This window comes from Arachis ipaensis, chromosome B09 (assembly GCF_000816755.2).
Source record: "Arachis ipaensis cultivar K30076 chromosome B09, Araip1.1, whole genome shotgun sequence".
Classification (NCBI taxonomy): Eukaryota; Viridiplantae; Streptophyta; class Magnoliopsida; order Fabales; family Fabaceae; genus Arachis; species Arachis ipaensis.
The window spans coordinates 719,463-731,333 of record NC_029793.2 but is presented as its reverse complement, the minus strand read 5'-3'; the positions used below and the strand labels follow the sequence as shown (position 1 = coordinate 731,333).

The following is an 11,871-nucleotide window of genomic DNA, read 5'->3' as shown; positions in this document are numbered from 1 at the left end:
TAAATTAATTTGTCTGATCTAATTTTAACAAAAATAACAGAATTTAATCAATTATATATATTGACTTTTAATTATTAAAAAATATCTTTAAAAAATAAAGTGACTCCCTTAATTACATATACATATTCTAAGTTTTTTTCTCATGATTTTCGTAAAAAACTATCAATGACTTTGGATATTTTTTTTTTAGATTTTTTTTAATTTTGAATATTCTTTTGATATGTGATTTAAAATGTTCATTTGAATGTTATTATGAATTGAAAATAAAATATTAAAAAAATTTACCTGATATTATTATTTGATAAATAGTTAATTTTTAGTTAGATTCTTTTACAAATATTTTCTTAAATTTTATCGTTTATTAATAAATTATAATATCATTTACTATATAAGCATCAAAGTTATAAAAAAAACTTAGGAGATCATATATATTGAATCAATATAAGAATAATCTTGGGAGATCATATATATTGAATTAATATAAATCTAAGTTTTATAAAATGGTTGTATATGCATATATCATGGTCCATATGATCATATTCATATCTAATACTTGTACCCATATTATTGCATTGGTGCAATGATATATATATAGGTTGGTGAAGTAGGTTTTCGCATTGTTGATGGACGCCAAGTTATAATTGATTCAGGAACAGTGATTACAAGGTTGCCTCCATCAATCTACAACGCATTGAAGGGAGGATTCTTGAGACAATTTCAAGGTTACCCTCAAGTTCCTGGGGTTGCAATCCTTGACACATGTTTTGATCTAACCGGGATTCAACAAGTGAAAGTGCCTACCATAAGAATGTACTTTGAGGGTGATAATCTTGCTAAGCTTAACGTGGATCCATCTGGAACATTGATCATGATTGATGAGGGTGATGCTGCTTCAAAATCAAAAGTTTGTCTCCCATTTGCAAGCCTTTCTCATGAACATGAAGTTCCCATAATTGGAAATCTTCAGCAGAGGAATAATAGGGTCATATATGATTCCAAACTATCTAGGGTGGGTTTTGCAAAAGAAGAATGCACTTTTTCTGGCCTCGTATCTTAGCTTACTCGTGAAAATTCAAGTGCAGTTAACTTCATCTGAAATTGATAATTGACCGTGGTTAGATGACAAGTTAGTTAAACTTATCAAATTATTTAACGATTCTTAGTTATCAATTTCACAAAAAATTAACTGCACTTGTATTTTCACCTTAGTTTTATGTTATAAGGAAAATATGTGACAATATTAAGTGTGTTGATTTTAGAGAAAAAAGACAAATTGATCCCTGACATTTTGGTCTGCGGACATTTAAATTCTTGAGGATTTAAAAATACATATAAGTCCCTAACCTCTTCAAAATCTAGACATATCGATCCCTGAGTCTAATTTATCAAATTTCAAAAACTCTTTTATGTGTGCATCCGTATCAACCAAGTCAGTACAATGGAAGTTACGTTTGATTTTTCTGTTAATTCTGACAAACCCAAGTAAACATTAGGGATCGATATATCCAGATTTTGAAAAAGTTAGGGACTTAAATGTATTTTTAAATTTTCGAAGACTTAAATGTCTGCGGATCAAAAGGTCAAAGACCTTTTTGTCCTTTTTTCTTGATTTTATTTCGTGCATTAATTTGATATTATTGGATTATATTTCAGATCTTTTTAAGATGTGAAAGAATTAATATATGTCAAGTTAATTTACAAAAACAAAAATGAGTATAAATAATATGATTTTGCTAAAATTATCATGATTGATCTTCAAAGGAGAACTGTGTTGGCAAATCTTGTGCCTGTCATTCGTGATTTGATCTCTAATAATTGCTTTTGTGTCATATATGTTTAGGAATAAAGCAATGAAAGCTTGATTATTTCGTAGTCTTGACATTAAACAGAACCTTTTTTTGGAATATTCAAAATAATTTTAGAGTAATAGTAAAAATTATATACTAATAGATATTGAATAATATTTAGTTCATTAATCGAAAACGCAAGGTACTCCGTTGCAATTCAGCCCTATCTTATTGTTGTCCTTTACCTAATTTGTTTAGATTTTATTGTGGTAGCTTATTGTGTTGTCCTTTCTTTCCCCATAATATTGTTCCTTGTGTTGAGTGTTTCTCTTAACCTTATTGTTATTGCAAATAACAATGGACTTCAATCTTTGGTGGAAATGTTACAGAAGAGCTAATAATAAGAAGCCAAGGCCTGCACCTTCCTGGAATCAAGTGACTTAATTAATGAGCACTAAAAAACAGAAAACAAAAAACAAAGTTCTGTATTATTAAGTGGCTTTGACAAATTAAAGTATGGATCGTTTGGCTATTACATATTTTTGGTTGAGTATATTGTCCCAATATCATAACTATAGAGAATTTTAGATATATAAAGTAGATTGTAGATATTGAAGTAAAGGCAAAATGTCTCTATTTCAAGATTTTTTTTTCTGTCAATTCAAAATGTCTGATGGCAGCAACAGGGCCAAGCAATTTAAGATTGCTTCTTGTGAGTTGTGAGAAGTGAGAACTCGTTCTAGAAGAATGTCCCATAAACCCATCTAAAAGTACACTGAAACTTAAACAAGAACATAAGTTTTTATGCTTAACATTTTGAATGGCATTATAATAGACTTCATTTAATTCAACAATGATAAAAACATTTTTTCAAGTACACAAGGACAATGGTGATCATGCACAGCCTAATACAGAGTGATAAAGGTTCAGTAGAGTTTCTACTTAGCTGATCATATCACCAAGATGATGATGACAAACTATTACTTAACACCAAACAACATCAATCTCACATATGCTTAAATTCCATGCCAGGAGTTAATTTTCATTTACTTCCATATATCACTATCATTGACATACAACATCTGCACAAAAGCATTGGACAGTATCTGCTGTTAAAATTGAGACTTGTCAAGACTGTCAAAGTAAGGATGATCGAGTGCTGCCTTGGCAGAGATTCTCTCAGCAGGATTATACTTGAGCATTTTCTGCACGACGAAATATCTAGTATAGTCAGTCCTAAGTTTGTACAGAAGATAAGTAAACGTATTATTATAGCCAAATTGAAGGTAACATGAATTCTAGTTATTTCAAATGCTACAATAGATAATACTTCCCAAGCAACACCTTGTGAGCTACTTCAGATAACTTAAAAAACTTTAGATATATTACTATGCAGAGCACTGTTTAACAAAATGCTATTCAAGTCCAGTCCAGACCAGTTCAACCTTTGAACTAATATTAGAACTGCGAGTTTCTACCGCTATTAGAATGTAAAGTGAGAAAGTGAGAAACTAATCATCTTGCACCCTTGCATCAATAACTTCATTGTGTTTAGGCCCTAACATTGTTGCTTTACAGTTATCTGTCCTCACTTTAGAGGATCCTATTCTTAGGAACTCATTAGAATAATGCTTTTTATAGAGGAACACTAACCGTGAGAAGGTCTACTCCATCAGGTCCCAAAGTTGGCACAGTCCTCGCCAAGTTCTGAGGTTCCCACTTTGGGTAGGTATGCCAATCACGAAGCGAAGTAACTCCTGGCCATTGCTCCTCAGTTGGAGTTCCCAAAATCCTGGAAAGAACAAATTTAAAAAAAGTAGTTAGTATGAGAGTGAAAAGGCAGCAGAAAAATTTTCCTTTTTCCAGAAAGCTATCATTCTTTCCACATAGCAAGCAAGATATGGATGAAATTGGCCACATGCTTTTACTAGGAATGAAAGTTATGAGTCAGTAGAATGATTATTGCAAAGTGATAGTCATACTTGAATATGTTAAGAAGCTGTTGGAACTCAGAATCCCCTGGAAACAGAGCTTGCCTTCTCACCATTTCAGCTGCAAAACCAAATTCAGTTGGGCCAAATCAAGTAGTATGAAAAATCAATTATCAATTATAAGTTTATAATAACTGCAAGATTAAACATGATGTTTGAGAGTTGCAAAATCAATTGCAAAAGCAAAAAATAAGTACATTATACAACTATATACTAACCAAAGATGCATCCAACAGACCACATATCAACTCCAGTGGAGTAATGGGTGGTTCCAAGCAAGACCTCAGGAGCTCTATACCAAAGGGTGACAATCTCATGAGTGTAACTCTTGAGAGGGACAGTGAAGGCTCGTCCAAGTCCAAGATCAGCAATCTTGAGAATCCCTTTTTTCTGGTCAAGGAGGAGGTTCTGAGGCTTGAGGTCACGGTGAAGGACACCATGACTATGGCAATGTGCAACACCCTTGCATAGCTGGAAAAGGAAACTCTGGATTAGGGCAGGAGGGAGTGGCCTTGGATTCGAGCCCTTGCGGTGCGAATCAATGAACTTCTTGAGGTCAGTGTCAAGGTACTCAAAGACAAGGTAGAGTAGGGGCTTGGTGGTGGCCGAGGCCGGGGCCGATTTAGGGACCTTGTCGACATGCTCCACGGATAAAAGGCGTACAATGTAGATAGACTGAGACAGCATCTGAAGGAGGGAGACCTCCCTAAGGGCGGTCGGAGGGACGCCTTCCTCATCCATCTCCAACCGTGTCTTCTTCAATGCAACAATTTGTCCAGTGGCCTTCTCTTTTGCCTTGTAGACTTTGCCATATGTTCCTTCCCCAACCTTCTCCAACTTCTCGTACTTGTCCATTCAGAATCTCAATTAATCAATTCCCTTCTCCTACACCAAACATCACACATAAAAAATAATTCCAATTTCAAATTAAATAGTTTTGAACAAGAACAAGATATGTGTATAAAGCAAGAACAAGAACAAGAACATCAACCACCACTGCAGTAGAAAGATTTTGAGGAATTGTGCATATGATAATTACCTAATAAAGAAACACGATAATAGAACTCCACACATATGATGATATGAATATGAATAAGAATGAGAATGAGAATGAAAATGAAGCACAATCGGAAACACAGTATCTACTATTCGAATTCAGATAGATCCATAGGCGGTTAGAACCTACTTGGGAGAGCGAAAGAAGAACAACGGCTACTTGGTGCTGATGACTGATGGGTAGATCTGACTCTCTTGAGTGCCGCGCCCCCTTTTTAATTTTCAAAATTCTGAACCACTTTCTACGCAAATTAAATTAATTAATTGATTGGGTCTCTAATTTGGACTTCTGGTTTGGGCCTGAGTCCATTTCAGTTTGGGCTAACCCATTTCAAGCTTCTTAACTAACCTGGGAACTGTTCTCGCGAATCGAAGCACGGAAATCTCAGCTATCATCGCGGCCGCCAGAGAAGACAGCCATGGATCGGGTTGGGCATAGTAGGTTTGAAATCCGGATTGGGTTAGATATTGGGCTTCTGTTTTGGGTCTGGGCTAGGTTGGTGGCCCGGGTCCCTGACCAAAAAACAAGTGCTCCAATTTGAGAAGCTAAAAACAATTGACATTATGACCAATGAGGTGCGGCCAAAAACAATTGAGTATGCTCATAGATTATTGACCTAGAATTACAAGCATGTGGTAGCTAGCTAGATATACTTAACCTAGTTCAACTAATAATCTTAAGTAGGGACATGACAAATTATTTGAGGAGTTTCAATTAATTAAACTATATTATATATCAAAGTTTGTTTAACAAACTTAAGATATAGTTTGAATTATAGAAAGGTATCTATTTGATGATAGGCTTGGGGTAAGTTTGGATAGATCCATAAGTAAATGTTTTTTTACTTGTTAACTTATAAAAAGTTATAGCATTAATGTTTGGTGCAATTTTTAAAATCAAATTATAACTTTCTAAAAAGCTATTTAAGTGCTTATGAAGAAGTTAAAAAAAATAATTTCTCTTATAATAATTTTTTTATTATTTTTCTTTTAAAATAAATACTTTTAGAACTAAAAACCAAATACAAAATAACTTATTTATAAGCTACTTTTAATATAAAGATTTATTATTTAAGTTGTTTTTTTAAAAAGAACATATCCTTAATAAAATTAAAAGAGAATATGAATATATAAATAGGAATATCACTAACCTCACCCTTTGTCATAGACTCATAGCCACGCTTAAACATGCTTAACATTGCCAAATAACTTTGCTTTGATTTGTAAAGAATATATTATTATTATTAGCTTTTATTTAGAAGCTAATAACATACCAAAAATCATATGGAAAACCAACAAAAGATGCACGCATTGGCCTATGGACTCTTATTCTTGCGGCACAAAAGCTTAGATCTACGTTTTTTTTTTTTTTTGTAGCAATAAAGTTTAAATATAAGATTAGAGTAAAAGGAAAAAAAGTTTGTAATAATACAGAGAAATAATTATTCTTCTGATTAATCATTTTAATTATCTTACCAGCTTTTAGGGAAAAAAAAAAGAAAACATATGTAAAATAAGATAGTAAATGTAATGTATTCACATTTTTATAAATTATAACCAAGGTTCTAAAAATCAGACCGGTCATTGGATCGCTCTAATTATTGGTTTATTGGTTTATTGGTTCAACCAATTCAACCATAATTCAACCGAAAAAATCGTTTAATAATAAACACCTGATTCTATAAAAATTCAACGAATAGAGCAACTGGTTCTAAACACTCTTCTACTGCATTTTTTACTTCAAAAGGGGATCATAAACTAGTTCTATGAATAAACAAACTACAATGATATGTAGTGCCAAAAATAGGCCAATGATGAAATAATAAAGGGTTTCTCTCTTCAATTCTATGTTCAAGCTTGTGGCGGACCAGAATCAAGAGAGTAATAGTGTTGAAATAGTCTTCCTTCAAGTCACCAAAAAAAAAAAAGAAATAGTCTTCCTTCTTAATTCTTATATACCTCAGAATTTTCTACAAAATGAAAATTGCAACACAACAGTGCAACACAGCCTTAAAACAAAAACAAAAACAACACTCAGAAATTATCACCTCTTCCAAACACAGCCTTAAAACAAAACAGAACAACATTCAGAGTTTGAGCATTAATCACAAAAAATAGAGTTCTGAAACAAAACAAAAATAGCAGAACAACATTCAGAGTTTGAACATTGATCACAAAAAATTGATTTCTGAAACAAAACAAACAATCAACAAAACAATGAAAACAGAATTTTTTTCCTTCAGAAGAAGAAAACAATGAAAACATGAAGCATATAATAAATCAATGATCACCAATATCCAGCAATAATCTCAAAGACAACCATAAATACACAACAACAATTTAGCAAATAATCAAGAACAAGACCTAAATAGAAAATCCAACAAATTAAATGGCAGCAACCTAACAATTTAGCAAATTAAAACAACAGCAGCCCAACAATTTAGCAAATTATCAACTTAACAAGTTCAAGAACAGAAAATCACATCAAAAAAAAAAATTAAAGGTAACGGAAGAACAACAGAACAACAACACAAGAACAATTAGCAAATTAACAAGTTCACACTAACAGTTAAAATTTAACAGAAGAACACTAATGCAAGTGGAATCATCATGCTAATATGTTTTCTGCAAAGATGCTATTTGTCCAGCTAAAATTTCCTCATTATTCTAATTTCACATGCAATCAACTTACTAAGTTTCTAAAAGCTAGAAATAATAAAACCAACCAGAAGTATGGTTAAAGCATTTCATCAAACATGTTGAGTGCGGTAAAATTAAAACGAAATAAGAGAATTCAAAGCTTAAGATCAATGTGATAGGGAAGAGAACATAACTATTTTAACTTCAATTCAGTCTATGAAAAAATCCAAACCACTACCAAATCAAATAGTTACTTATTGTAATAGAAATAAGAAGTTGCAGAGTTTGAAGCAGAGTATTGGTGCTGTGTGAGTGTATTGTCTGGTGGCGGGTTTAGGGAACTCACGGCGAAGACAAAAGAGAGCAGTTCGACGGCTAGGTGGAGCGCGCGGGTTGGTCGCAGAGTTTGAAGCAGAGAAACGTGGCTTCCAGACGAACGCGAATGCGAACTCGAACGGTGAACGGCTAGTGAACGCGAACGGTGAACGCCGAAGAACGCGAACGAAGACGACAGCTGAACGAAGAAGCGAACGTGAACGGCAAACAAACGGCGACGGAAGCGCGGCTGAGCAGACAAAGACGACGGACGCCGAGCTCGAGGAAGCATCCGCGATCGGTGACAGCGAACAGGGGTTGAAGACTTGGAGCAAGAGGGAAGCTAGATAGACGGACGGATGGCGAACTTCGAGTGCGACGGACGGCGGCAGTATGCCACTCCTTGCGGCGGTGGTGTAGGCTTACAGTGCTAGGGTTTTTTGGCTGGGTTTGTGTGATTTCTTTCTGAACGAACGAAAGAAAGGGAGAAAGGAGAAAGAAACGAAGGACCTTCCGTTTTTGTGTAAACCGGCCGAGTTCCGGTTCGATATGACCGGCCGATTCTATGCCGGTTTAATGATTTTCCATCGATTTTCTGATCAACGGTTTTATATGTCTGACCGGATTATTAATGTTGTCGGTTCGAAGTTGAACCGATCCGACTCGCCGATCTAATTTGATTTTTCAGAACTATGATTTTAATACACTAACAATATAAAATATTTTACTTAATCTTTCAATCACATTTATTTTTGGAGGCCACTTCGATAAAAACATTAAAAATATCATTTTTTCTTAAAGACGTTTACATGTGTCATGATATTATTGGACATCTTTATTAAATCGGTTAATAATTTATTTTTTAATAAACTATAATAAAATCGGTTTATTATAGCAACAATAATAAATCCAATTGTCCGCATTATGATTATTAGATCCGATTTGATTCGATCGATTACACAATCTAAACCGAATCATGTTTAAATTTTTTTATAAAAAGATAAATATATCCCTGATTTTTGTTTTAAAAAAACAAAAAAAAAAATCCATGATCCAATAAGTTATGTAAATTAGTCAGTTTGACCGGATTTGATAACAATTAGATTTATTGTTATTGTTATAAAAAATCGATTTTATTATAATTTGTTAAGAAATTTAAAAATAACTGATTTTATGCGTCTTTACGGAAGTATCCTCTTTTATTCTTTTAAATAATTATTTAAGTAATCAATATAAAAAATAATTATTTTCATTAACAATATATTATATAATTAAATATACGTATAAAATTATTTTATATTAATAATTGACTTTAACGACTGATTTTAATATATACACCGTATAATAGCAGGAATTATTGGAAGATTATGGAGAGAGGGGTTAAAGACGGCCACAATAAAAACGCAGAAATAGTTGCCGTCCAAATGGCGAAATGAACGTTTATGGTAGTACCGTCCATTTCCATTTTAATGGATTTTGGTAGTACCGTCCACCATTTCCCCCATCATCCTTCTTATCAAATCCTTTCATTCACTCAACTACCAACTGCATTAACAGCTCATCCAAATTTCTTATTTAAGTCCCACTATTCATTAATTCACACTTTTATAACAACACTTTTTTATGAATTTCTACCCATCAAACAATTGTTACCATTGCTTTCAACGTAGAAATATTTACTCATCAGTATGTACTTCATAAGGGAATTTAATCATTTATTTACGTAAATATTCAAATCCTATTATATAATAGATAAAAATAATTTAATTATTTCCACCGTCATTAGTACTATCTCTGAGAATGTACTTTTATCTATATAATAATATATATTAAATATCACTGTATAAAAATTAAACTAATTGAGAACTAACTCTTCACATAATATAATAATAGAATTAAAAGTTAGTGAATTTCTTTAAATATATATATATATACTAAAATTTGTTAGATTTCTTCATAAAATCAATAATTTACGTACCTCCAGTCATTGTTTAATTTAGAACTTCCAATTCTTGAATTACAGAGAACCAGATAAAATTAAGGTGTATTTTTTTTTGTTCTTGTGATCAGAATTAGGGAACCAAATTTTATAAAGTTTTTGATGAAAAGTGGTGTTCTTTCCATTAAAGAACAGACCAACTGTCAATATAATAATGAATAATTACAATACTATCCAAATTAATTTCTATATTAATAAATTGGACCACAATTAGAATAAAAATTCTAACAAAATTAACTATTAAAATAAAATATACATTAAAAATGATAGTCTCTTAATTAACCATTATTTGTAAAAAATATTAATCTTGTTCTTCATTTAATTAAAGAGATTAATTTTGTGATAATTAATTAATTAAAAAGCAAGATTATTGATAAAACATTTTGCACGTTTTATAAAAAGTAGAGTAACCCTAATGGAAATGGAAATAGTAATAAGAGTGAAGATATGATAGGACGATTTATTAGACCTACTTTTTTCACTCTCGACCACTATATATATTGTTACTAATTAATGCCATTCTTATTGGATGAGACTTGGTCATATATTCATATATAAATATAATAACTCTCTTCCTCAATTCTATATGCTTGTGCATATTAAGTAGGAACAGAGCCACATTACTGTGCTTAATTCTCTCTCTCTCTCTCTCTTCTCTCATCATTCATTCATTGATGATGGCGAAGAAGAAAACCCTCGTCATCAAGAATAATGATAGTAACAGTAGTTCTTCTTCTTCTGCTGCCACACCATCAAAGAAAGTTGTGAAAAAAAGAACTCGCAAAACCATTCCAAGAGATTCACCTCCTCAACGAAGCTCTGTCTACCGTGGTGTCACTAGGTATATATATAGTGCACCGGGAAGTATCGGTGCACCAGTTGTTTTATCTGTTGATTTCAATTAATATATATTATATATATTTTTTATAATTCAGATCAACTGTTAAAATAACTGGAGCACTAGTACTCCCTGTACTTGAAATGTTTCCAATCTTATATCTTATATTATAATTTATTTTTTTTAATGAAAACTTTCAATTCTCTCCCTATATATATCTTAATAACAATCAAACAATATGTCTCTGTGTTTCTGTCTCGACGATTAAGTAATTGTATATGGTGATAGGCATCGATGGACGGGTCGTTATGAAGCTCATTTGTGGGACAAGAATTGTTGGAATGAATCACAGACTAAAAAAGGAAGACAAGGTATGTATGTATTATGTATGTATTTTTTATGATTGTTTTTTTTTTTTTTTCACTAATTATGATGTTATTTTTTGGAATGTGTTGGTTGATGACGGCAATGCTAAACACACAACTGGATGAATTACAGTATATCTAGGTATGATTTTGAGACTTAGCATATATTTATTTTTTAATGTGATAATTTGGTCAAAGTGAGAGTTATTAATAGGAGAATATCGTGAATGTTAATTAATATAATTTGGTTATATCTAAATTGGGGTGGGAAGTTGAAAGGTGGTATAAAGTGGTGGATGATTTTATTGAGGGGTTTGTTATGGTTGGTTAGGAGCATATGATGATGAAGAAGCGGCTGCACGTGCTTATGACTTGGCAGCATTGAAGTATTGGGGCCAAGAAACCATACTCAATTTCCCAGTAATTAATTACTAATTACTTACTAATTTTTATTTGTATTATTCTAATTTCATTTCAAAAGTTTGTTTGATTAATGTGAAATTCATTTGATCTTAGGCATCAAATTATCAAGAGGAGCTCAAGGACATGGAGGGACAGTCTAAAGAAGAATACATTGGATCCTTAAGAAGGTTTAATTAATTACTCTTTTTTTAATTTATTATTATTATTATTTTGAAGCCATTTCTTATGATAATTTCATTGGTGATATGCAGAAAAAGCAGTGGATTCTCAAGAGGAGTCTCAAAATACAGAGGGGTAGCAAGGTACTTCCTCAAGATTCATTGCTTCCATGTTTTAGTGGGATTTTAATTTTTGATTAAGTAATATAATTAACAAAAATGTTATTTGTACACTAAAATTAACTACTAAAATCGGTTATCATATATATTATTTAATTTATTTTTAATGTATATTTTAT

At 32.1% G+C, this 11,871-nt stretch overlaps 3 protein-coding genes across 5 annotated transcripts in view; 2 read left to right on the top strand and 1 right to left on the bottom strand.

The window, feature by feature from the left end:
* Positions 1 to 1,612, top strand: part of LOC107618778 (aspartyl protease family protein At5g10770-like) — a 4,407-nt gene extending 2,795 nt beyond the window's left edge. The window contains exon 3 of the mRNA XM_016320930.2: positions 596 to 1,612. Within this exon, the coding sequence (XP_016176416.1) occupies positions 596 to 1,057 (462 nt within the window). The 3' untranslated portion in view covers positions 1,058 to 1,612. The remainder of the gene's footprint in view (positions 1 to 595) is intronic.
* On the bottom strand, positions 2,587 to 8,289 carry LOC107618779 (cell division control protein 2 homolog C). Of its 3 annotated transcripts, none has more exons than XM_016320933.2 (5): positions 7,821 to 8,289; positions 3,997 to 4,663; positions 3,770 to 3,839; positions 3,441 to 3,579; positions 2,587 to 2,992 (listed from the first exon to the last, which is right to left on the bottom strand). In XM_016320933.2, exons 2-5 carry the CDS (start codon positions 4,631 to 4,633, stop codon positions 2,900 to 2,902), a joined length of 939 nt encoding a protein of 312 aa, XP_016176419.1. In that variant the 5' UTR covers positions 4,634 to 4,663; positions 7,821 to 8,289; the 3' UTR covers positions 2,587 to 2,899. The 3 variants fall into 3 exon arrangements, with proteins under 3 accessions (XP_016176419.1, XP_016176417.1, XP_016176418.1); XM_016320931.2 differs by lacking the exon at positions 7,821 to 8,289 and adding an exon at positions 4,965 to 5,158; XM_016320932.2 differs by lacking the exon at positions 7,821 to 8,289 and adding an exon at positions 4,818 to 4,958.
* Positions 10,325 to 11,871, top strand: part of LOC107619545 (AP2-like ethylene-responsive transcription factor At1g16060) — a 6,440-nt gene continuing 4,893 nt past the window's right edge. Inside the window, exons 1-6 of the mRNA XM_016321835.2 lie at positions 10,325 to 10,629; positions 10,915 to 10,997; positions 11,125 to 11,133; positions 11,323 to 11,411; positions 11,508 to 11,581; positions 11,666 to 11,716. Of these exons, the coding sequence (XP_016177321.1) occupies positions 10,463 to 10,629; positions 10,915 to 10,997; positions 11,125 to 11,133; positions 11,323 to 11,411; positions 11,508 to 11,581; positions 11,666 to 11,716 (473 nt within the window). The 5' untranslated portion in view covers positions 10,325 to 10,462. The remainder of the gene's footprint in view (positions 10,630 to 10,914; positions 10,998 to 11,124; positions 11,134 to 11,322; positions 11,412 to 11,507; positions 11,582 to 11,665; positions 11,717 to 11,871) is intronic.